This window comes from Vulpes vulpes, chromosome 3 (genome assembly GCF_048418805.1).
Source record: "Vulpes vulpes isolate BD-2025 chromosome 3, VulVul3, whole genome shotgun sequence".
In the NCBI taxonomy this organism is placed as follows: Eukaryota; Metazoa; Chordata; class Mammalia; order Carnivora; family Canidae; genus Vulpes; species Vulpes vulpes.
Window position 1 is genome coordinate 86,233,570 of NC_132782.1, and position 25,801 is coordinate 86,259,370.

The following is a 25,801-nucleotide window of genomic DNA, read 5'->3' on the forward strand; positions in this document are numbered from 1 at the left end:
CTAAAATATGAAAGCCCATGTTTCTTATATTTCTCTTGCTCAGTGTTCCCTCTTTGTCTAATTATATCTGATTTCTCTTTTGTTGGCTCTCTTTTGCAGGCTAGCAATGGCCTTTGGTATCAAATGAATGACTCCATCGTATCTACCAGTGATATTAGATCGGTACTCAGTCAACAAGCTTATGTTCTCTTTTATATCAGGTATCATCAGGAAAACAGATTTTCACATTTTCTGTTATGTCATTTCTCTTCATCTCAACATATTTAAATTCAATTTTCTGTTATTTTTGAAACAGCAACTTAATGGTGCCAACAGAGTAAGGGAGGTAGTTTTGGGGTATGGATTAGGAGTTGGATTTAGCTTCCAGCTCCTTGGCAAGTTGACAGTGAAGCATGCCGAGAAAAGGGCATGGTGATGGCGTAGGAGGGTAGGCTGCTGCTGCTGGAAACACACAATGTGGGCCTGGGGGCTGAGGAGGTGATGTGTTAGAGGCCTTAGGAAGGGGCCTCTGAGGACCTGGGTGTGGTCACCTCTCAACCACTGAGCATAGGCAGCCAGTCACCTTCCTGGGGCACACCTGGGTTGGCACCAACTCACTTCTCTCTTGTTGCTGCTGCATACTCTGACTTCACTAATTCCATTTCTGCAAGTATGTGGTCTTGGAAAAAAATCTGATATGTGCTCCAAGGTATATTGATTTATAATAGCTGAAAATTAAGAACATCCTAAAAATTCCAATATTAGCAGAATGAGCGTGTAAATTGTAGCATAATCCATAATAGTTGGACTATTACACAGCTGTTAAAAATAATTCTTATGATGCCTTTATTTTCTTTAACGATATGAGGAAGTGCTCAATATATATATGGAGGAAAAGCGGTTTGAAATCTTTTATACTGGTATTGAAAAAATCAATACAGGCTAAAGTTTGGAGGATATTGCAATAAATCTGGAGTAGATGCCTCTCATGGGTGAGATGAGTTACAATGTTTGTGTTTCTAACTTCTGAATACAGACTTCCTATAATGGGATATATTGATAATTAGAAAAATATAAACAAACAGAAAATAATTCCTTTCATCTCCAGATGTGGCATCTCCAGAATACACAATCAAAAATACGACTTGTATGGCTTTTGTTATATCCCTGTTGGAGCATCTGCCACTAACCTTGACCTAAGGGGATCCTATGCATAGCTCTGTGCACGGCAGTTTCTCAGTCTGTTCTCTGGGGGGCTACAGATGAATCTCTCCTAAGGTTGTGCCCTATGAAGCCCTAACCACTGTCACTTTCTGTCCCCAGGTCCCACGATGTGAAAAATGGAGGTGAACTCACTCATTCCACTCACAGCCCTGGCCAGTCCTCGCCCCGACCCGTGATCAGCCAGCGTGTTGTCAACAACAAACAGGCTGCGTCAGGGTTTATCGGACCACAGCTCCCTTCTCACATGATAAAGGTAACATTCCAGAGGTAGGATGTAATCTCTGTGGTAACTTTGGTATTGTTCAAAGCCTCTGGTTAGCACTGCTGTGGCTGCCATGTCCTTGTACAACTGAATTTCTTGTCAAAAAAGTTATTATAAAGTATTTTAAATATACAGAAAATCTCAGCGTATGAATGTAATAAACAAGAAGAAAGTCTGAGTATAGGTATATTTAAATGCTAGAGATTTTTAGCTCTCACTTTGGACTTCCATTCTGTGAGTGGACTAAGTATTTGGGGATCCCTGATGGAGGCTGGAAACAGAAAGCAACCCTTTCACAAAGAATATTCTCAGTGTGTCCCTGTAGCCCTTTCAGGAGTGTGGTGTGTCCTGTCTGCCATCCGGCAGGTTGGACACACTTCCTGGGAGAATCGGAGGGATGCCTCAGTCACATGACACCCATATCTTCAGGAGGGAAGGCCAGATGTTCACTGGCCTTATGCAGTGATGATGGACAGCCTGTCTGCGAATGGAAGCACCCCTGCCACCTGCACCAAAGTGCTTAAGCCTTTCCGTTTGAGTGTGATTTGTTTTGAATCAGCAGATTGTCTAGTGTGCTGTTTTTTATGGATGTTGGAAAGTATTTGGGTTATAGTCAGAATCGCAAATCAAATGCCTCTGGGAGCTGGGCAGGTAATGGGTTCCTGCATTGGGCTCTTCTTAATAGTGGCGTCAGGACACCAGCCAGCTAGAGAGTATGTGTCCTGTGTGGAGAGGTGGCTAATACTGATTTTTCAAGGTTTTTTGTTTTCTTTCATGTGAAACCTTCCAAAGTTAAGTTTAGCAAATAAATCAGATATTTAAGAAAACTCTGTGAAGGCCAGGCACAATGTCTCTGTGAATGAGATCTCACCCCTGGCCACCAGTTTGCCTCTAGGATAGAGCTGCATAGGTGGAGTCTGGAGCAAAACAGCTCATGAGTAGGATTCAGAGGGGACAGCACCCGAAGCAGCTCTTCTCTCTTTGCCCGTGCCACCCATCTCCCTGGCTCCTATGGTCAGTGGTAATTCCCCACTGGTGGGCAGTTCCTTCTGCCTATATAGCAGTGGGCTTCCAGGAAACCAGGCCGAGGAAAACATGTGACTCTGTGCCCAAGGGAGCCTGTTCATTTCTGTCAGATTGGAGCAGAGAGAATTTGGGCTGGGAGTTCTCAGAAATAGTTGTTGATTAATTACCAGAGAACACTGACCCATGGAAGGTTTATGGTGGTCAGAAGTAGATAGGAGGAAGAGGTGTTTCTAGGTGGGCGCCATGATATTCCAAAAAAGAAAAAAATGAGCAAAATGGGAAGGGCCTCCAGCCAGAGTGGATTCTTTTGTCCATTTCTGGGGCTCTCACCAGCTGGGATCTTCTTTCTTCCAGAACCCACCTCACTTAAATGGGACCGGGCCATTGAAAGAAGCGCCGAGTAGTTCCATGTCAAGTCCTAGTGGAAATTCCAGTGTCAGCCGGGCTGGTTCTGTTAATGCTTCGACTTCTGTGCAAAACTGGTCCGTTAACAGGCCTTCAGTGATTCCAGAACATCCCAAGAAACAAAAAATCACGATCAGTATTCACAACAAGTTACCTGTTCGCCAAGGCCAGTCTCAGCCTAACCTTCACAGCAGTTCTTTGGAGAACCCAAACAAGCCTGTTCCCTCTTCTACCGTTACCAATTCTTCTGCAATACAGTCTACCTCGAGCGCATCTACGACGGCAGTTTCTAGTAAAGTCACAAAGCAGATGACCCCGAGCGAGTCCTGTTCCAAGCCTGTGATGAATGGCAAGTCCAAGGTGAACTCCAGCGTCCTGGTGCCCTATGGTGCTGAGTCGTCTGAGGAGTCTGACGAGGAGGCGAAGGGCCTAGGCAAGGAGAATGGTCTCGGTACGATTGAGAGCTCCAGCTCTTCTGTGCAGGATGCAGAAGACGATGAGGCCTCTCCGCTCGAGCTTCGAGAACCTCTTACTCTAAATGGTGCTGACGGTACAGACAGTGACCTGCAGGAAAACGGTCTGTCCTGTGATGGTGCCAGTTGCCAAGTCCCACCTGCGCTACACTCAGAAAATCCCTTTTCGAAGGCGAATGGTCTGCCCGGGAAGGTAAGTGTGTTGGGGGCCTGGGGGGCGGGGAGGTGGGTGGGAGGAGGGTAGGCTTGTGACTCTCAAATACAGCTGGCCACTGTCCAGCAGCAGCAGGATTTGAAAGAGCTGTGTTTTTTTATTATAGTTGATGCCTGCTCCTCTGCCTCCTCTCCCAGAAGACAAAATCTTAGAGACCTTCAAACTCAGCAACAAGGTTAAAGGCTCGACAGAAGAAACCAGGTAAGACAATGACAGTGAGGAAAGGAAACCATGACCATGTGCATGCGCGCTGCTACTTTAACTCTGCACACATCTCATCATGAACCTTTTGGATCTTGGAATGATTTGAATCATGATCTAGGGAATTTGTTAAGTGCCTCTGAGAAAAGGAAAGGAAAAGTTTATTGGAAAAATTACCATTTTTCCATGAAAATGATGTCCTTGAGCTAACACTCTGTTCTCCTGCCCAGCCCTGTCTCTCTAGCTTAAGAACATTGCAGCATGCTTCCGAATCTGCCCCTAGCACTGTCTCACTTCATCCTTCAGTGACATATGTATGAAGACTCACTAAGGTTGTAGGGCAAGATTTCTTGACTCCCATCATGTTGCAAATATTTTATTCTGCTCCTTCAAGAATCCTTAAATTGCAATCATAGATACAGTCTGTCTCTACATTTAATGTTTTGTTTTACTTTTTTAAATCAGTACATTTTCTAGGTATCATTTAACAGGAGTGAAAGACAGGAATATATAAGGCAGTGGCATTTGGGTTTGCACATGTCCGGGTGGACCCATGCTCCTGCACGATACCCCGTGCGTGTTTTTAGCTGCACACACATTTGCTGTGAGCCTCACTGTGTGGAATGTGGCTGGTGTCTGAAGCACAGTCTCACGCACACATTTCACGGTCAGGGGTATGATGTTCTCATGAGGGACTTTTGGTGACATTCTAATTATCTCTGGATTTACACAGTAGTTGTGTTCCTGGAAAATGTCATGTCCATGAAAACTGCCAATGATACCATAACTTGGGGTTTTCCCCCATGTGGACATCAGGATGTGGGAAGTGGAATGCTAACTCTCTACATTCCACTCCCTGCTTCCTTCTTGGCTCCCTGCCTGCTGGTGCTAGTAGGGCTTCCCTATCTCTATGACAGCCCAGGATGCACCCCACATTTCAAAATGGCCCCTGGGAGGTGGGCTGTACTTCCTGAACAGTGGTCAGGAAGGTTTAGTTATTGAAACGGAGTGGAGCAAATCTGTAGGCAAAGAACACTCCTTTCCAGTTGACCTTCAAGAGGGGCCAGCGTAAACCCTGTCACTTCAGGGTTCCTTTTGTTCCACTTTCCTCTTGTTCCTTTCCTTGTCTAGTTTAGTTTGTCCTGTAACGTCTTGTACATGAGGATTACCTGTGTAGATGGTTATATACACAGAACCACACACAGACTATAACCTAGTGGATGCAGCTTTCCATGCTGGCTTGAAAATCTCATGGTCACACTCGAGGTAACTTGTCTGTACTGATCGCATCTGTGTTCTCTCTCCCAGGTATTCTCTCACTAACGTGGGGCCCCTGTGGGGCTTTCCTTGTTTGCTGGCAGTTTTCATTAACCTCGAGCATGCCTTGGGAGCTCTGTAGTGGTCAAGGGCACACAAAGTTCATGTACTGCAGGAAGGTTTTCTGAAATCTCACTAATTCCTCCCAGTTCGTAAGTTTCAAGGAGGCGTTGGTTCTGTTTGGAGGCAGTGACTCTACCTCTGAGGCTTGGGAGAAACACAGAGGAAAAGTTAGAGCCTTTGGTCATCATTTGATTTTTCTGATTATTTGCAGTTATTAAGAATTAGACGTGTATCTGAAAACAGAAGGAGCCTGATAACTGCAAGATTACCTGAAAAATGGGAAAGTAGATAAGCCTGATAGAGAATTTTGTATTTTTATTTAATGAGGAAAAGAGAAAATTTGAAGTTTCCAAAAATGATAAGCCTGGAATTGGGCTCCTGCCAGATAGGTTAAAAGCATAGATTATTTAGTAAACAAATGTTTTGAAGTTTTTGTCCCTGTGGGCCATAAAGCAATCAAGCCAATGACTGACTTATTGATTTCTTTGTTTTGATGGGGCTGCAGTACACCTGGACCAGAGGAGAGTCCTACAGAGGGTCCCGGTGCGGAAATGGAAGCTGGCAGCCCCTCTCCAGATCCCCGTGAGAAACTGGAGACACTCACAAATCTTAGCAGCAAGCTAAAGAAGGCTCTGCCACCCTTAGACCCCAGCGTCAAATCTACCAAAGAAGAAGTCTCTGAAAACATTTTAGCAAAACCTGAGGAGTCTCTGCCTAGTGCCAACACTCTTTGCAGCAGCACCAAGAATACCACGGAGGACGATGTGCTCCCTAAACTATCTGGCCCTGGGGATTTGATGGACGACCAGAGCCGACCACCCCAGGCTGTACCTGGGGCATTCATAGAGAGCCCACAGGCCTCGGCTGCTGTGGAGACAGTGGGGGGTTCAAGCCCAAGTCCCCCAGTACGTTCCGAGGGGGCCTGTGAGCATGAACTCTTAGTCTACATCAGTCGAGACAAGTGCACAGACACGGAGGACCCTCTCAGGAGCACAGGCACAGCTGTTGAGGACTTGCCCTCTCCCCAAGTAGACAAGATGACAGAAAATCATTCAGAAGGGGGCCCCGAACAAAGTAACAGTGAGAAATGTGAAGAAAATAAGGTTGGACAGAAGGTTCCAGATCATTCTCCAGTTAAGGAAAAAATCAGTATCCTAAGAAAAGTTGATCGAGGACATTACCGCAACCGTAGAGACCGTTCCTCTAGCGGAGAACGTGCACGGGAGAGTAGGAGCAAAACAGAGGACCACTACCACAAAAAGCGCCACTCGTACCTGCGGGAGCGGGCCAAGCAGGACCGCTACAGGACGGAGCCCTGCGGAGGGGCCCAGCACCACCCCTGTCACAGTGAGCGGCTCAGCCCCGGTGAGTACCGCTCCCTGGGCCGGTACAGCCACCACCACTCCCGGAACCGAGGTGGGTCAGACCAGGACTGGAGCAGATACCACCACTCAGAGAGTGAGCACTCCTGGGGCCGGGAGAAATACTACCCGGCCAAACTGAGATGGGACAAGTGCAGGTATTACCACGACAGGTACGCCCAGTACACGGCCAGGGAGACGCGCGAGTGGAAGCCCTTCCACAGCGCCCGCGACTACGCCAAGGCAAGCCAGTACAGTAGCCGGCCCTCCAAGGACTACTACAAGGGGAGGAAGGGCTATGAGCCAGTCGCCAAGGGCAGGGAGCGGCACCACTTCAGTCCCCGGGCCGCCCCCCACGCCCTCCTCCCATACCCCGAAAAGTACCCCCATGAGAAAATTGCACTTGTAGCTGATGATGCCACCTGTAACCTCGCCGAGCGGTTTCATGAGCACGAGAACAGCAAGTCCCGGAAGCGGAGATATGACAGCATGGACGACAGCGATGGTCACATCGAGAAGAAGGCCTGGAGGGGCATACAGAAGGAGCCCTTGGAAGAGCCCAGAGCGAAAAAGCACAAAAAATCAAAGAAGAAAAAGAAATCCAAAGACAAACACCGCAGCCGGGATTCCAGGTGAGGGTGGCCTGCGTACGGTGGGAGAGGCCAGGCCGTCCCCATAGCCCGGCAGAGACCCACGCAGGGCAGCTCCAGCGGTGGTGGCAGCAGTGGCAGCTAGATTCGTATTTCCCATCCTGTGGGTTGTGACCTGCCACCTGCTAGATCTTGACCCAACTCTGTGCTGACACTCCCTTACTTCATGGTACCATAAAGTGCCTCAACCTCCCTTTGTGAGATGGTGATGCTAGTTTGGGTCCGTGCTTTCAGATCTGTGGGAGGAAGCATGCCACGGTCTGTACCTGAGAACTTGGGAGTCTTGGACTTCGTGACTGGGGTTAATATTCTTACTTGTCAGATGTAGTTACATTTTATTACCTGTTAATGTTTTCTTGCAACTCAGAGGCCACTGGGCGGCAGGTATAGGGAGCCCGTCCCCCGCTGCTGTGCCCACCAACGGCGTGGGTCTGAATGACCACTGCTTCCCTCAGCCTTGTCCATCTCTGGCTCCATTCTCTTGAAAATGACTTTTCAGTGACAAGATGCGTGAGCACAAGCAGCAGTGCTCCGTACCCAACACTAGAGACTTGACGTCTGTTGAGATGGAAACCCTGGGGAAAGGTCACCAAGAGCCTTAGGGAGACACACGGTTACCCGAGGGAAAACCACCTTCCCTCCTGTGTGTCTGAGTCTCCTGGCGAAAGCGTATTTTCCCATCACCCTCTAGTTTCAGGAAAAGGTAGTAAAGTCCTTCCTCTGGACTTGTGGCCAGCAGCTGTAGCTCCCGAGCGGAGCTCGAGGCAGTGGCAGGTGGGGTCCAGGTTGGTGAACTCATACCCTGGACCCCAACACTTCCTGCGGTGAACACAGCACTTTTGTACTTCGGTAGGCTCTTCACCGGTGTGTGCGTGCTGAGTGTCTGCTGTGGTGGGGGTAAAAGCCAAGGACCAGGCCTCTTGGAGGTGGTTTTGGTTTTTTGGTGGTTTGAGTTCTGGCTTATTTCTCCACAGGCATCAGCAGGATTCCGATCTTTCAGTAGCATGCTCTGATGCCGACCTCCACAGACACAAAAAAAAGAAGAAGAAAAAGAAGAGACACTCCAGGAAATCCGAGGACTTTGTTAAAGACTCAGAACCGCACCTCCCCAAGGCCGCCAGCCATGAGACTGTTGACCGTTTCCGGAGACCGGACAGCACCCTCCCCCTCACCGACGGGCTGCCTCTGGAAGGTGTCGGGCCTTTCCGTGAGAAGAGAAAACATTTAAGGATGGGAAGCAGGGATGACAGGTGTCCTCTGTCTGAGTGTGGCCAGGGTAAGAGGAGATACTTGGAATTAAGAATATAGAAATGATTTCTTGTGAACGGAGGGGAAGAAGCCCTCAGATGGCGGAGAAGGCCATGCGTTCCAGCGGGAGCCCTAGTACCTGTCCGCTCCCCCCTCGGCCCCCAGCCGCACGGTCCCAGCTACCGGCCGAGGCTGTACATGTGCCAGCAGCTCAGTGACGCGGACTGGCTCTGCGGGGCCTCTAGCGACACCTCTGGGAGGCTGAGGCTCTGGCTGTGTGTGTCTCATGAAGGACCAGGACTTTTGTTTGTAAGCCGTTTCTGATAGAAATATTTTCAGTGTGTTTTTTCTCTCCTGAGTCTTTAAACCTCTTGTATTCTGAGTATAACCTGAAACTCAGTTTGAGGAATGTCAGCTGTCGGCCCTTCGTGGAGCTGAGGCCTTCAGGTGCTTGTACTGTGGGACCCTGGCTCTTGCCGAGTAAATCCCTCCAGGCTGGGGGCTGGGGGGCTTGGATTCTTACCACCTTTGCACCGTGTCTTCCGATGTCATTCCATACCCCTTTCTGCTCTGACTGCACTTAAAGCAGTCCCTCTTCCCATTCTGATTTGTGTCTGTGACCTTCGGCTGTGGGCACCCACAGGAGCCAGGGTGCTGAGCAGGGTCAGCCAATTGCAGCCCATGGGCACCACCTGTCTCCATGTGGCCTGCTGCTAAGAAAGGCTTTACAGGCTTTAAATAGCTGGAAAGTTCCGAAGGAGGACATTTCATTGCACGGGAGGGTTGTGTGGACCTGATATGCAGCGTCCGGAGCTGTGCTTGGGGTGAGCCAGGTCCGCTCAGTTACATGGGGCCACACTGCCCTGGTGAGTGGCTGCCAAGAGCCTGAATGGTCCCACCCAGAACCTGGTTATGCTCTGGCCTTTTGTACAGAAAGCTCGCCCACCCCTGCCCTAGATGCCTGAGGTGCGCTTTCAGGACTTTGATGGTTGCCAGAGGCCCTTTGGTTCTTGACTGTGTTGTGAACTTGAGTGGGACATTCTGTGTTTTGGGGTCAGACCAGTCCCTGCAGTGGCCCACTGTCCATGTGGCTGTTGAGTGAGGAGGGACAGACAGGTCCCAAGGGTTGGCATTAGAGAACTGGACACCATGAGGGAGGTACTGTCCCAGCAGGAAGGGATGTGCAGTGTGACGTGCCATGACATGCCCAGGGGGCACGGGATAGAGAAGAGTGGGAAGTGATGCTGGACTGTTGTCTGTTCTGGGTTATTTTTTATTTAAAGATTCTATTTATTCATGAGAGACACACAGAGGCAGAGACACAGGCAAAGGGAGAAGCAGGCTTTCTGCGGGGAGCCCAATGTGGGACTCGATCCCGGTTCTCTAGGATCATGCCCTGGGCTGGAAGCCGTGCTAAACCACTGAGCCACCCAGGTGTCCCTCTGCTCTGGGTTTTTTAAAGAGATTAATTATATGAATCTTCAGACTGGTTTCCCATGAGCATTTGGTGATTTGGGGAAGGGCTTGGCCTGATGAAGATGGAGTCCTTTCTGACCTCTCTGGTGCTTGGGAGGAAGTGTAGTGGGCATCATCCAGGGGATTCTGCTTTGTTGCCAGAATCTTCCTGTCCCAGCTGCAGGTCTAGGCCGCGGTGCACAGTGGAGGGCAGCTCCCCCACAGAGATGGTTCTAGAGGGAAAGCAGGCTGAGTGTGAACCTTGGTAGTTGGCATTTGGGGGCCCAGACACGTCTCCAGGGGCTGCAGTCAAGCTTTGTGTCAAGTGGTGGCTGTTTCTGTCCTGTCCGATTACACTTGGTGGCTGGTGTGCTGCCAGCACTTCTGGGGAGAACAGACTGAGGAACCCATGTGCCTGTCCCTTCTGTCCTCCTCAAGGACAGGGACCACCTGCTTGGCCTTCCATGCCCAGCATTCCCTGTCTTCTGAGAATGCCAGATCCCCTTGCCTGCCTGCTGCGCGTCCCCTCTTCTTGGCACGTTGACTGCTCACCTCTCAGATGCCTGTCCTCGGGCTCCATGAGACTCTCACTTCAGTGTCCCTGGTCTGAGATCTGTTCTGTCCTCCTGTTAAAATGCTGATCAGTTTGATGGACTGAGAGCAAACTCTTCCCACAGAGTATGTATGGCTTTCGCTCCCCAGGCATCACATAAAGTCTTGCTTTGAGGGGTAGCAGCGTCACAGTGTACGCCTGCTTGTCTTGTGTGGGGCAGGTGTCAGACACCCAGCCCCCCGGAATGGGCTCTAGATGTAACCACTTGATGCAAGCACACAGCACAGGCACGAAAAATTCTGCAAAAACAGTATTAAAATGTCTTTCCTGATTCTTTGCTTTCTAGGTGATTGAAAACTTGGCCTCAAAACAAAAAATTCACTAGTTATGGTAAGCAGCTTTCCTGTCTGTATATTTCATACTTGTTTGTAGAGGCACCAAGGGGGACACACACAGAGTTCGCAGCCTTGGGGACACAGCCAGTGCTGCGGGGAGCAGGTGTGGGAGGTGCCTCGTGAGGGAAGCAGACTCCTCTGACCACCAGGCCAGTGGTGGAGCTGTGTTTAGTTAGGCCCCTATTCGTCAGTTCTGGCTCTGAGATGGTGTCCCTTAATCCAGGCGGCACCACCTGCTTCCCCTGCCTCCCCTTATGGTAGGAAAATGAGGGAAAGTTGAAAGCGCAGGCGACGAGGATGGAGAAGCCCCTTCCTCCACCTTACCCACTGGCCTGAGGGGCTCCGCCCACACACAGGCGCTCGTCCTCGTGCTTGGGGCACAAGGGGCTAGCATGCCCCACACCTGACACGCTCCCCAGCTGGCACAGCGTCCAGGCCTGGAGCAACAGGTCCCATAAGGACCTAGAAATCACACCGATTTCAGACAAAAGGAACTTTGTGTTATTGGAATGAGGTTGGATACCTTCTAACAGATAAAAACTTTGCCAGTGTCTAGTGGTTGACTACTGGAATTTGATCCATGGCCGTGGGAGATAGTAATTCACGTCTGCGGTTCAGGAGAATGTGCCACCTTGCTCTGGAAGGGACTTACGTCCAATGTGTGACTTGTAGTCAGCAAAGGGGTGGGGGGTGAAATGGATTTCACTGTATTGTCTACCGAAGATTAACGTGCAACTAATGCTTTCTCGGTGTGTCTTAAGGAAAAGACCTAAGCCTAAGTAAGGAATTAGTCTTCTCTAGTGAAAGGGAATTAATTGAAGGAGCGAGCCGATTAGCCGCGGCCCAGGCTTGGCGGGCCCAGCAGGTGGCTCCCTCTGCACGTCTGGCCCGGCAGCCCCCTTCCTGTCCTGCCCTTGGAAGGAAGAAGAGCTCCCCCAAAAGGCCTGGTGCAGCTGTGCTGACAGGAAGCCCACGAATGAGTTGTCCCATTAGGGATGCCCGGCCCTGCCCGGCCCCCTAGCCCCGTGGCCCCTCTATCCTGCCTCGGGAGGTACTAATGCGTGCTGCTTGCCGCCTCTTGTCTTTCAGATCCAACGTGTTCAACAGAAGCCATCCCCAACCCAGCTTAAATTATAAATATAGAAAATAACTTTGTTCAAATCTGCGTGGTGCTTCTTTAGTAAATACTGTACAGATTTTACCATGGAGAACTTTTTTTTAGTTTTTACCTTTTCTTAATTACCCTTATTCCAAATGGACGAACACTTTCTACAACTGCTGACCATTGTAAAACACCGTGTATATAAATCCCATGGACAGTAACGCCCTGGACTGGAACATCTCAAATGCTGCTTAATCAGACTCAGGTGGACCGCTCGCATTCCATGGAAAGCTCCTCCCAGTTAGACATCCGGCGCGAGACCAGCCGGGAAACCATGGAATTATTAAAAGTACAAACAAACTGACAGTGTGTATATTTAATTTAAAGACTTATTTAAAGATTCACGAGCTCTCAACTAGACTTGAGAGCAGTCTGTTTTCTGTAATGTCTGATACTAGAAACTAATTTGCTTCATATTTTAGTTGTATTCAAGATTTGAAAATGTATTTTATAGACAAGTTCTGTTTTTGAACTTTGTGGAACTATTCCAATCAATTTACCAGTTATGATGAGTATTTACATTATGAATGTATAATCCAAACATTATTTGTAAAGCCTACAGTATGTTTTTATTACTTAACACTTTTTTATACAGTGTCTCTTGTCTTGACTATGATATTGGAGTCTGAGTTGTCAGCTTGGTCCCTTAAAGTTTCTAGTTACAGACAAAATCATACTGTGATTTTATTTTTAATATGGATATGCTATCAAACTGTGATACACTTATAATTCACTGGTCCTGCATCAGGAGATGGAGTGGGGAAAACTGTATTTAATACAGTTTGTATCTGAATAATCTGTATGGTTTATACAGTTTGTGTTGTTCAGAGATGTCTAAAGTTTGATCTTTGTTTTTTTAAAGATTAAAAAAGCACTTGCCCCACTGTAAATATACAGCATGTAAAATTTATATAGTATATAAATGGCAGCAAATTAAACATTTTGTGTCTTATTCTTTACTTTACTGCTGTTTCTCCCCTTTGCTTACCACACCCTTCTCACCAACTTTTTCCTGCTGCCTTGACTTTCTTAGCCTCTGGAGCCCAAGCTACAGCCTCCCTTCTCGGCCTGGGAGGACGGAGGGACAGGGAGAGGGTTGTCCGACCCAACCATCTATTTTAGAGAACCAAGTCACAGACCATCTTGTTTAAACAATGCATTTTTAATTTTGTGAACACAATATTTGCAATTTGACGGCCATACACCTTCCATTTTTACTATTCATTTTACAACAAAATATTGATAGGGTATTCATGCAGGTGGTGGGAGTATATACACTGAATAACAAACACTCCAGAAAGCTCTATGTACATTATTTACATATTAACTATTTACCGTAAATAGAAATGTCTAAGAAAAAATAAGAAAATGTGAAATCACAACGTGTGGTTTCAGGTCTACAACAGACCTAACTTCCCCAGCAAAGCACATCTATGTCAATAATACGCATTTTAACTTTAAAAAATATGCATTGCTTTATATGAAGCATTAAATGCTGCTTCACCTATAAATAGCTCCTATTTTGATTCAGTTTGGTACCACATTAAACTGTTGACAGTTGTTCCGTGATCCTGAAGACACTTGCTTGCCTGGGTCCAGGGTCATCCAGTTAAACCTCGAGCGTTCACGGAGGCCTGCCTGGTGCGCCCCCCCACCCTGCACTGCCGCCTGCCCTTGGTCTCAATTCAAGCGCGCCACGCAGACGTGGGGCTGGGGAGGAGGCTGAGGTCCGGGCGGCGTCCTGGACAGGCCTGCCCGCAGGTGGAGTGGGTCCGACGGCTGGTGTGCCCGTCCTGTTAATACTGTCACCACATAGACGGGGAACGAGAGGATCTCCCGTAACATGGGGGGCAGGTACCACAGATTCTAAGCACCGCGGCCTCTGCCTCGCTCTTGGGGAAAGAGCCATCACCGGGGAGGAACAGTTCCTACCGGGCTTTCCTGAAGCTTGCTTCTCCCAACCCCACTGAGGCCAAGCCCGGGGCCAGAAAGCCCTGCTTCCCCAGGGGCCTAGCTGGGGCGGCCGCAGGACAGAGGGACGCTCTCCCTCGCGGGAGCTACCGATCAGGCCACCGCCAGGGCGCTCTTGAGCAGCGCTGGGCCCGGGCTCTGGGCGCTGCGTGTCCGTGGAAGACCAGAGGCCAGAGTTGCATATATGCCGGCACATATACTTGCCTTTCTCAAAAACTACAGTTTCGAATTTGAGGTATCAGTACAGTAACAAAGCCTAAACGCTTGGGAATGAAACAATCAGTTCAATGCAGGTCAGAGAGTCCTGGGCTCAGACCCCTTTGCATTTAGTGGGACTTAAAGCTACGTCAAGGTCAGCGGCGTCGAGGCCAGGGGCCCGCAGCCGGTCAGTTCCAGCACCAAGGCAACTCACAGGAACAGTCACTTGTACTTAACATCTTCACACAGGTGCTCACGGTCTGAGGGCTGCTTTCTGGAACTTGCATGTGGCACAGGACGGTCCGGGGACCCACCGCCAGAACAGCCGCGTGGGCCAGGGGGTCCCATCCCAAAGACCCAGATACAGCACCCCAACCTCACCCACCAGCACCCCTGTCCTGCTCGGAGATCCACCTTCCCTCCGGCAGCCGCCCTGAGCACCTACCATGAGATCAACAGCAACCTGACAACTACCTGATAGTGGATCCTCTGAAGTTCCACCACCAGTGCATATGTGGGGTTTTACACTATTTACAGGAAACCCTCAGTGCCCCGTGCCTTCATCCCACAGCGTCCTCTCTCCCTGCTCGTAGCGAGAGAGTCAGTCTCTGAAAACATGGAGTAAGGTTCGTTCTCATTTGTCTATATGTGTTAAGTTAAAAGATCTCGTCAAATTATCATCGGGTCTGTAAAAAGTATTTGTTTTGCCAACAGGTTTTCAATAGCGAAGACTGACCCACATGGAACCGCTAGCTGGCAGGCCACACAGGCCAAAGCAGCCGCTCCGTGGGGCTCAGCACCCGGGCTGCGCAGGACTGCAGTCACAAGAGAAACACCCAGAACCATCACTTCGATGTTAAAGATCTGCCTTTTCAGAGGGTACTCTGTGGGGGCACAAGGTCTGCGCTGAAGAGTAGCCCCGGGGCCTGCCCACCCCCTGGAGCCCAGCCCTGGGCCCCTTGGGGGCATCGAGGTGCCTGCCCCTCTGCACTGCACATGTGTGGACAGAGGTTTCCTCAGTGCACGTACTTGTGTCCTGTACTTGTGCCCAGGAGTTCTGTTTATAGCTGCCATTCTAAAAATACTGTTAGAAAGTAAGTATCTTGTTATAATTTCAGAATATAAAAAGGCATATAAAAGCTATAATCCTATATATCTGAGAAAAAAACTCTGAATAAAAAAGTGGTAGCTTTTCCTTTCTTGTCCTGATAGAAAACGGCGGCTTCTAGAATGGTGAACACAGCCACGGGGAGTGCACGTGTGGCCCGCGGGGCACGAGGTCCTGTCCACAGAGGCGGCGCTGGGACGTGCGGGCGGCGCCCCGCACAGAAGGCCCCTCGGAGCTCGGGCCACGCCCTCGGCGACCCCAGAGTGGCACCTCCGTGAAGCCGCTGCCCGGTGCAGGCGCTGCCTCCTCTGGGGAGGCGGCAAGGAGGGCGAGGCTGGGCCCAGGGTGTCTGTGCGGGGAGGCTCCCAGTCAACTTTCTGCTGCGGGATTTCGGCTTCCACTTTCACCTGTTCCGGCCAGGAGGGATCTATTTCTTATTGGCAATCCTCCTCTTCCTCGTGGCCAGCATGTCATAGAAGGGATCCCTGCTGATGCTTGCTCTGGGGACAAAGGACAATCCTGAAGGCGGAGGGCGGCTGTAGCGCGTTTCTGCAGCCAGGGGTCAGGCCCGGCACACAAGTGTGCATGCGCTCAGGCAGTGCTGCGCCTGTGCAGGCACTCCCACGCATGCAGGCGTACACACACATGCGCGTGCATTCCCACGCATGCATGCCTACTCGTGTGTGCACACCCATGTGCAAGCATTTCCACGCGTGCTGGCGTACACACGTGCACTCCCACATGTACCGGCATACACTCACATGGATGTGCACTCCCACATGCACACGTACACTTACATGCATGTCCTTCCACACATGCAGGCGCACACACTCGCCCCAGCGGAACCCCGTGCACAGACAGGACGGGGCCCTGGGGCTCTGAGCAGGGGCTTGGGGCACACACCTGATGGATTTCATCCACTCTTCCTTCTCCTCAGGGCTCGGGGCAGAGATCCGGTACACGACGTGGTTCCCTTCCACCACTCGGCCGTCTGCCTCCGTTTTACAGGCCTTGATGACCTGGCCCTTATGGCTCGGGTTATAAAGCTCGAAACAGTTCTGGTGGAGACAGAGGGCCGTCACCCTGCGCCAGGGCCGCCCAAGGGCAGGGGCAGCAAAAGGGAGCCCCGCTTACCGGTTTCCGGGGGTCCTCCACCTCTCTGATGCTGAGGTTTTCCAGGGGAATGATGCCCCTGGGCTCCTTGTCCTAGGAGAGAAGAGCGCATGGCCAGCCTTGCTCAGGTCCGTGCCAGGGGCCTGGTCCCCGGGGCACCGCAGCCTGCCCCATACTTACTGTCGTGTACTCGAAGTAATAGAGGCAGTTGTCAGTGAGGATGAACCACCGCCGCTTCCAGGTCTTCACCCGCCCTCCTAGAAGCAGAAGGACCCCGTGAGTCAGAGCCCCAGCTGCTCGGAACTGGGACCTACAGAAATTACCATATTTTCAGAAATGCCACCAGGAACCAAGCTCGGTTTTACGCTCCCTTCCTCGTGAAAACGTTGGACATTCCACTCAACACTTAGCCAAGGCCTAGACAAGCCTTGTGGCCTGTGGCCTGGCTGGTGACAAGCGGGCGCAGGGCGCTGCCGGGGCCCCACATGCACCCCCACCCGGGGCCATCATCGGCGCCCCTACAATGGCCTCGGCCACCTGAGCCCCCTACTAAATTCAATTGCTCTCCAAGCCGGCTTTCTGGAAACGTTAGTGGTGATGAATGGGCTTAATATCCCCACATGGAAATGACAACAGGATGAAGTCAGTGCCACTCCCCGGGCCTGTCCGGGTTGTAATCCTGTTACCTCAGGTCTCTGGGTGGCCCTGGGATCCATCAGGATCAATTATTCCTCAGTCCGGGGAATTACTTGATTGAATTAATCTCTTAACAAGATCAAGACACACATGTAAACACACACGCGCGGGCACACACACACACAGCTCGTCTGCATCTCTTCTCCTTTCACTACAGAAAAGGAAATCTTTTACCCTTAAATATTCAGCACAAAATGGGCTTCAATTTCCAACCCTGGCTTCTGACATAAAGTTCAAGAAAACACAATCTACGAGAAAAACACACACATGGTAACAGGATCAAGCGGTACGTGGGCAGGAGTGGATCTCCCTACTCTGTCTCGCCTGAGGTGGCATCCGGGCGCAGCTCACTCACCTTTCTCTATTATGTGAGCAGGTGAGGGCTGTCGGGGCTGAGGGACGAGGGTGTGCAGACAGGGCGAGGGGAGGAAGGATGTGTGGGTCACGTGGGGAGAAGGGGTCAGGAGGGACAGGAAGGCACACTTGCCAGCTTCCCAGTTCAGCCTGGGGCTGAGGCAGGACGGCCTCCCAGTCATAATGTCTGCAGAAATCCAGGCAGGGAGGACACCCCACTTCAGGGGGAGAGGCACGACCACTGGGATTTGGTGCCACTGGGCCAGGTCCCGGGGAGGTCCCTCTGGGATCCCTCAGCCCTGCCGCACTGAACAGACATTGGACCTCCTCTGGACGGCCTTGGGCAGGCCAACATCCGACCGGAGAGGCTGGTGTGTGGGATGGGATGCCTGGCAGTGGGGACACGGCCTCAGCTGTGCGGGGAAGGCAGGCCTGCTATGTCTCCCCCCGTCTCTGACCAACACCCCCAGCTCCAGCCACCTCACTACTGCTCCCTGTCTGAAGGGTCTGTGTGCCTTCCCCAGATTCCTGTTGCCCCCTCCACACCCCCAGGCCTACAGACACATCCCCTCCCCATCCCCCAGTGTCTCTCGGAGCCCCAGCTGGACCCCCGCTCCCCACACCCCTGTGCAGCTACCCTGAGACTCTCGGGGCTTCCCTGGAATCCTCTGCTTCCCCTGGACCAGGCCTCATCTGTTCTTCTGAAGAGCCAGCACAGAGCTGGGTAGAGGAGCCCTGTTTATTCTCCAACCTCCCGAAGCACCCCAGGGAAGCCCAAGTTCACAGGGCAGGGACCCAGGAGACCCCTGTCCCAAAGTCCTCCAGTGATAGGACAGCACGGACTCTCTCCAGGTACATCCCCTGCCCCCACGAGGTCTTTCTCTGGCCCCTGTCAGCCTCACCACTGTCTCCAAACAGCAGCCACAGGCGTCCCTTGAAAGGACAAGTTCATCCCAGCTCTCGATGCCTGAAGCTGCCAAAGGCTCCCACCCTCAGCTGAAGACCCCAATCCCTCGGTGGCCTCCATGGCCTCCTCCTGGCTCCCCTCCCTGCCCCTGCCCTTCCTTCTGGCTGACATGCCAGCGGCAGCTCTGACTCTCCTGCCAGCACCTTCCCTCTGCTCGCCCCACAAGCAGTTCTTGGAGAATCCTCCCAGGAGTCCTGCGCCATCCACTTGTCTAGCACCTGCTCTTCTGTCCACGCTCCTATCACTGGGTCACTAGGTGGCGGTCTAGGTGTTCCGCTCACCTCCAGGCCCCACCGCAGGCGGTCCAGGAAGGCTTCTCAGCACTTTGCCCTTGGGCTCCTGCCCCACTGCTCCTGCACTCAGTGGCATGTCCAGGGGAGCCCCAACCCTGGTCCAGTTGTCACAGCCAAAGGGCCTCCCAGCCCAGCCCTAGGTACCCTTACAGCTCAGGGCCTGCCCAGCAGGGGCGGGCGTGGGAAGGGGGCCACACTTTTGGTGTTGGAGCCACCCCAGGTTTTGCTGCAAGGGAACAGACAAGCTCTGCATATATGTGTTCCTGGCTGAGCTTCAGGAGATGGGGATGGACACATACATACACACACACACACAAACACACACACACACACACTCTTTCACTCCTGCAGAAAGGAGCCTTGCTTCTCCACCCTGTGAACTTCCTGCTAGTTCCATGGCCGTTGCCAGGCACACGGCATGTGGGCACATGGCATGTGGGCACCCATTACCCTGCAACAGGTTTTCTGCAGGACAGGTCAAATCTGATCCACGTTCCTGTTTTCAACACAACGGATCCATTTTCAAAATTCAGCGACTTTATAAGGCCTTTACTTGACCATCATGAAAAGATGCTACAATGCTCCCATGCTCTCGCAAAGCATGCAGGCCTTTTGAAAGTGCCACCTGCCCTAAGACTACATTTTTTATGAGAAACACGATGCAAGGCCACGTGGTGACCTCTGTTCCTATCTAAGCACATGCACAGAACACACGCTGTTTCCTACCCTTGTGTCATAGGCCTCTGGCCAAGCACTTCTGTGTCCAGGCCTTGGTCCGCCCTGTGCTGGATAAGGGCCCAGAGCTAACCCAGGCCACGCTAATGCATCTTTAGCATCGGCTTCCAGCAGATTTACTGCTTTCTTGGTCTTCAGAGCCCAACACCAACCAGCTGCCCCTTAGTAGCCAGGCCAGTGTCAATACTGTGGGGAGGTGACCTGTGGGCAGGATGGTCTCCAGGCCTTAGCAGCTCTGGAGAGCAGACCAACCTGGGGAAACGTGCTCTCTGGACGGCTACAGCTCTGTGAACACAGCAGGTACAGAGGTTGCCTGGGCCAGAGGGAGGCAGCAGCAGGCTTGCTGGCGCTCTGGGAAGGTGGCTCCTGGGCAGTCACTGGGCTGGCCAGCTCAAGGTCTGGGCAGTACCATCACTGCTAGGTCTGTGACAGCTAATGAGAACACCAGTGCCATAACTTACACACACACACACACACACGCAGCGGTGGAACATGGAAGGAGCAGACCTTGGTCCTCCCACCTACCCGCTGTGCCAAGGCCATGTCTGGCTGTATGGGGCCCCTTGGGCACCTACCCAGCACCCAAGCCAGCTCTGTGGCCCCTAAGGGTGCTCTGGGCACTGCTTACATGTACAACCAGAACACAGGTTGGAATATAAGGCCTGTTGTGCCTTTACCTCCCTCATTTTGTTCTGTCTTTAGAAGCAGGAGCATCTCCCACTGGTGCTGAGGCCACACCAACTGCCAGGCAGGCTTGCACTGTCACTGTCACTGTCACACAAGGGGCATTCCCTGGCCATGCAGGAACAGGAGGGACCCAAGTGCAGCTGCTGGTGTGTCAGACACATCCCTCCTCTGCCCTCACCCCAGGGCCACAGGTGTGACGTGACCTCAGAGATGCATCTCGAAGTCCATGAAAGCATTCAAGTCCACACTTAGGGCTCTGAGTTTCTAGACAAAGATCTAGAACTCCCCTAACTGGCAGCACAGGCAGAGAAGTCGGAGCAAGACCCCAAATCAGAATGGCTGAGTCCCAGCACACACCTTCATGCCTCTTACCCACCCTTGATTAAAAACACAAAGTTGCCGGACTTCTCGATGTCTTACAGTATGTTCTCAGAGTGCCCGGATGGTACACAGTTGTCACGTCTCACAGGCTCTCATGTCACAGTAAGGCATAAATCCCAATCTCCCCAGAGTAAAAACAAACAAAACACCCCACCCTAACAATTCATTAAATTGCCCAGAAAATATCAATGTTTCTGTACTTCTTTGTCAATGGTTAGGAAGCCTTTTAAACATTTCCGGATTCCGTCCAAGGGTGGTGCAAACATGCGCTGTTTGGTTAGTATGAGAGGCAACCGGTGATGTACGGGAATGGAGCAGGCAACCAGCAGTCTTGTGGCTGCTCAGGCCCTAAGGACACTGAGGGGCAAGCTTGTTCCCACATGGCATTCCCATGCGCTCCCGGGCGCAGAAAGGCTGGCACTCCAGCCATGCCTCGCCCGGCCCCGGAGGTGTAGGTGTCACATTCGCTGCACCCTGCATGAAGCTAACCCCGGCAAGTCCAAAGCCACATGGGTCAGATGAATGGCAGCCACAAATCAGAGCTTCACACAGACCAACGGGGGAGAGAAACTGAGAGAGGAATGAGCAGCTGGGGAAGGGGCAGGAAGCCACTGGGTACGTACCTCCTAACGCAGAACAAGCAGGGACAGCCCGTCACAGAACAGAAAGGTGGGAGCCACAGGCAGAAGGAAAACAAGAAGGCACATTTAAACCACTCATCAAAAATCAGCCACACCAAACCAAGAGAAAGGCACGCAGGTTCTCGCAGTAAATGCACCTGCCTCTGGTACAGAAAACTGCCTTGGGTCTATCTGGATGCTAAGTGAGCAGTTTTCTTGGACGCTCGTGCAGCCCGGGCGTTATTCTCTGCCGTGGACACTGACAAGATGGCCTCGTTCGGACAGGGCAGGGCTCAAAGCAGCAGCCATCAAGTCTGGGGCGTGCGGCCGGCTACCGTGGGCGGACTCGGCTCAACAGCCCTTGCTTCTAGCAGTTCTGCCTTTGGTCGGGGGCCTTGGGGGCCGAGGGCTGGGGGCTCCGAGCGCGGGGCCCACCTGCTGGCCGCCACTCACCCAGCTTCAGGAGCCAGCCCTCACGGTCAGGGTTGAAGAACGTGTGTGTCAGGTCATTGCCATCATCCTCGGGGATCTTAAACGGCTCGTTCTTGATACTCTCGTATAAGTTCTGCGAGGAGCACGGGTGACAATGGTCTCAGGGATGCAGCCGGGGGCCAGGAGTGGGGAGGGCCCAGTCAGCACTGTGTCCCCAAGGGCGCCAGACTCAGCGGGACCAGGGCCACGAGGTGCCTGAAGGTTAAGGGGCGGTGGTGGCAGCTCCTGAGGGGCGAGGGCCAGTTCCGTGGAAGAGGGAAGCTCACCCGCAGCAGCTCCTCCGGGAGATCCCCTCCCTCATTGATGCCACGGTTCATGGTGACGAAGCGCTCAGCCGTGGGCTTGTCCCGCACATTGTGGTTGTGGAGGCTGGTGTTGAGCATGATAATGGCAAATGACAGCACATAGCAGGTGTCTGAAAGAGGACAGAGGGAGCCGGGGCGCTCAGCCACCTGCCCGGCCAGAGGCACCCCCTCCACCCGGCAGAGGCGCACAGTGCTGGGGCCCAACCCTCACCAACCTGTGGACTGGAAGACGCCCGGGTTGCACAGGCAATAGCGGGACGCAAACGCCTCCATCATGCGGTCGATCTTCTGAGCCTCCCCCGGAAGTCGAAAGCTCCACAAGAACTGCCTGCGAAGACACCAACACCAGGGGATGATGGTGTCTCTCCCTCTAGAGGACCCCCAACCCGGGAATGCTCCAGGCAGCCCCTGGATGGCAGAGGGAGGCACTGGGGGCAGAGCCCCAGGACCCGCAGGAGCAATGTGGCGGCCGCCACTTGCTGCCCTCAACTGTCCACCCAGGGACAGCCAGCACCACCCGCAGAAGCACGTCGGGGACCCCTGGCTCCAGCCAGAGACTGACCAGCTAAAAGAAATGGAACCCTGGCTGCCATGACCACACCCCAGACTCGCCAGGCCTGTGTCTCTGTGTTGCAGAGTTGTCAGCACCTCCTTCAGCCCAGGCCAGATGAGGCACCGAAGAGGACAAATGGCAGACAGCAAAGCCACCCCCAGCTCTGTGCAACTTGCGGAAGCCGTATGGGGACAAGGGCCAAGAGTAGGACAGAAACACGGTCAGTCACACACTTTGCAGCCACAGAGCACGAAGTAGTCGCAATGGAGACTGCATGGCCCTGGCTTGGGGGACAGCCATCGGAGCCTCAGCTGGGACACCAGGAAGGAAACCAGATCCTCTCGGTGGTGCAGGAAGAGCAGAGCGTACAGGACGATGCCTTGAGTGGACATCCAGAGGGATGACCTGGCACCTCTACCACGGTGGCTGGCAAAACCTCAGGGCCACACAAGGGCCATCCTCTTGCATTCACCCCGATGACATGTAGTGACGGCTGGCTTTGCCTGGACAAGGCAGGGACTAGGGGGCAGCCTCTGACAGCAGGCCGTCCACATGCTCCCCACCCACGCTGGGGCGTCCACGAGACAGGCATCTGAGACCAGATGCCCCAGGAAGCGGGCCCATGCCTAGGCCGCCCCAAGACTCTGCTGCAGCAGTGGGAAGAAAGTATGCACTGACTACTGAGTACCAACTGAGATGATGAAGGAGAAGCAAAGGAGTGGGGAACGGCACGCACACCCAGTGGTCCCACCAAGGCGAGCACAAGCTCGGTCCGTGAAGGCCTACCCAGGCCCTTGGGCAACACCCTCTGGGGGTGAGCCCCGGCCTCCTGCTCCAGCACCTCCCCACCAACAGCCGAGACTCTGACACTTACCTTAAGGCTTGGACAAGGTTCAGATCAGCAAACTCATGGAGTTCGACAAACGCCTGGAGAACTTTAATATTAAAGTCGTCCCTGGGAAAGAAAGCAAACACAGTCCAAGTCCACTGCACAGAATTTCAATCATCTCAAAAGAAAGATATTTCCTATATCCAGCAGGTGCTTGTGGTTTTCCATTTTGCCTAACTGGAAGATGTATTACATTGCACGTTCATTCTCAGACTTGGGGCTACTAATACCCCTGGCAGCTTCCAACACCCCTATCTGCTTCCACTTTTCTTTCATCCTTTGCCCTAACACCTTCTAATATATGACAGAAATGGTTTTCACATTTATTATGCTTATTACATACTGCCTATATCATGCCAGCAGAATATGGCTCGAGTGAATGAATCCATCTTTTCTTTTTTTAACACCACAACCCATGTGCCTAAAACAGAGCCTAGCATGGACTCAGAACTTAGTATTTTTGTGGAACTCAAAACCTGCAGGCACTCAGCACTTCTAGCAACAGGAACTGCCAGACTTCGTATTACACAAATGTCATAGTTCATCTCATGCACTTGCCACCAAACGATGGAGAATTCAGACTCTAGATCTCATGGCACAGACGATTAAATGAAGTGCTGCAACCCCTGGGCCACTGTTCAGGTTTTCTGTGGGTTTGTTTTTAGCAGCTTTATCCGAACATAATTCACATCCCATGAAATTGCCCTATTTCAAGCATACCTTTCAATGGCTTTTAATATATTCACAGATGTGTACAACTGTTACCACTATCAATTTCTGAAGACTTTCATTACCCCAATCCCAAGCACTTTCATTTCACCTATCTCAAGCACTTCACGTAAAGGGAGGAACACAACACATGGTCTTCCGCAACTGGCTTCTTCTATTATCTCCCTGTTTTCATCCACGTGGTAGCATGTACCAGCACTCTGTTTCTCCTTTTACCAATTAATTTTCCATTGTATGGATGTACCACATCTTATTTATCCACCAGTTGAGGGACATCTGAGTTGATGAACATTTGAACTGCTTTCACTTTTTGGCTAACAAGAATAACGTGGCTACAAACATTGGTCCGGGTTCGTGCAGATGTATGTTTTTACTTATCTTGGGTGTATACCTAGGAGTAGAATTACTGGGTCACGTGGGGACATTAGTATTTTGAAGAACTGCCAACTACTTCCCACAGCTACTGCATCGCTTATCCTACAAGCAGTGTGTAAGAGGTCTGATTTTCCCACATCCTTGGCAATGCTTATTATCTTTTTATTATGATTACAGACATCCCAGTGGGTGTGAAATGGCAGCTCACTATGGTTTTGATCTGTAGCTCCCTGATGGGGGCTAAGGATGCTGAACATCCTGTCGTGTGCTTATGGCCTTATCATATATTTACACATCATCTTTGGAGAAAAGTCCATTCAGATGTTTTTCATTTGTAATTGTCTTGTTACTGAGTTGTAAGAGTTCTTTATATATTCTAGATAGCAGTCCTTCTCAGACTTATACATGACTTGGAAAGATTTCTATTTTGTAGATTGCCTCTTCACCTTCTTGATGACATCTTTTTTTTAATTTTTATTTATTTATGATAGTCACAGAGAGAGAGAGAGGCGGGGGGGGGGCAGAGACACAGGCAGAGGGAGAAGCAGGCTCCATGCACCGGAAGCCCGACGTGGGATTCGATCCTGGGTCTCCAGGATCGCACCCTGGGCCAAAGGCAGGCGCCAAACCACTGCACCACCCAGGGATCCCGATGACATCCTTTGAAACACAAGTTTTCAATTTTGATGATGTCCCATTTACCTAGGTTTTTTTTTTTTTTTTTTTTTTTTGCTATTTATGTTTTTGGTGTCACATCTAAGAAACTCTTGCCTAATCCAAGATCACAAAGATTTACCCCTAACATTTTCTTCTAAGTGTTTTATAGTTTCCTTCTTAAATGTAGGCCTCTGATCCAGTTTAATTTTTGCATATGGTGAGTGGTCCAGTGGTATTATTTTACATATGGAAATCCAGGTATCCCAGATCATTTGTTAAAAAAGACTCTTCTTTCCCCCACTGAACTGTCCTGATAACGTTACTGAAAATCATTTGACAGGAGTGATTCTGGATGGTTCTGTTAAGCTACCTTAGACTCAGGTCATGAGATCTCAAGGTCCCAGGATCATGCCCAGTGTCAAGCCTCTTTGCCCCTCCCTTACTTGTGCGCTCTCTCTCTCTCTCTCTCTCTCTCAAATAAGTAAAATCTTAAAAAGAAAATCATCTCACAGTAAATTTAAGGGTTTATTTTAGATTCTCCATTCTATTCCATGACCTAGAAGAATACTCTTACACCAGTATCATGCCATCTTGATTATTTTAGCTTTAATCTGTCTTATAATCATAAAATGTAGGTTCTGCAAAACTCTGTTCTTCTTTTCCAAGATTGTGGCTATTTTGGGTCCCATG

The 25,801-nt window shown here is 51.3% G+C and overlaps 2 protein-coding genes across 5 annotated transcripts in view; one reads left to right on the top strand and one right to left on the bottom strand.

Annotated features, from left to right (window-relative positions):
• Nucleotides 1-12,926, top strand: part of USP42 (ubiquitin specific peptidase 42) — a 49,517-nt gene extending 36,591 nt beyond the window's left edge. The window contains exons 11-18 of one of the 2 annotated variants that reach the window (XM_072753164.1): nucleotides 100-200; nucleotides 1,303-1,456; nucleotides 2,846-3,562; nucleotides 3,690-3,784; nucleotides 5,670-7,157; nucleotides 8,150-8,451; nucleotides 10,778-10,821; nucleotides 11,916-12,926. In XM_072753164.1, coding sequence (XP_072609265.1) covers nucleotides 100-200; nucleotides 1,303-1,456; nucleotides 2,846-3,562; nucleotides 3,690-3,784; nucleotides 5,670-7,157; nucleotides 8,150-8,451; nucleotides 10,778-10,785 — 2,865 coding nt within the window. In that variant the 3' untranslated portion in view covers nucleotides 10,786-10,821; nucleotides 11,916-12,926. Of the gene's footprint in view, nucleotides 1-99; nucleotides 201-1,302; nucleotides 1,457-2,845; nucleotides 3,563-3,689; nucleotides 3,785-5,669; nucleotides 7,158-8,149; nucleotides 8,986-10,777; nucleotides 10,822-11,915 lie in introns of those variants that run through there. The other variant, XM_072753163.1, reaches the window with a different exon arrangement.
• A 205-nt stretch (nucleotides 12,927-13,131) lies between these two features.
• Nucleotides 13,132-25,801, bottom strand: part of CYTH3 (cytohesin 3) — an 86,738-nt gene continuing 74,068 nt past the window's right edge. For all 3 annotated transcript variants that reach the window (XM_072753165.1, XM_072753166.1, XM_072753167.1), the window contains 8 exons: nucleotides 23,336-23,416; nucleotides 22,124-22,236; nucleotides 21,870-22,018; nucleotides 21,565-21,676; nucleotides 16,559-16,635; nucleotides 16,400-16,471; nucleotides 16,169-16,323; nucleotides 13,132-15,765 (listed from right to left, as the gene is read on the bottom strand). In XM_072753165.1, coding sequence (XP_072609266.1) covers nucleotides 15,693-15,765; nucleotides 16,169-16,323; nucleotides 16,400-16,471; nucleotides 16,559-16,635; nucleotides 21,565-21,676; nucleotides 21,870-22,018; nucleotides 22,124-22,236; nucleotides 23,336-23,416 — 832 coding nt within the window. In that variant the 3' untranslated portion in view covers nucleotides 13,132-15,692. The remainder of the gene's footprint in view (nucleotides 15,766-16,168; nucleotides 16,324-16,399; nucleotides 16,472-16,558; nucleotides 16,636-21,564; nucleotides 21,677-21,869; nucleotides 22,019-22,123; nucleotides 22,237-23,335; nucleotides 23,417-25,801) is intronic.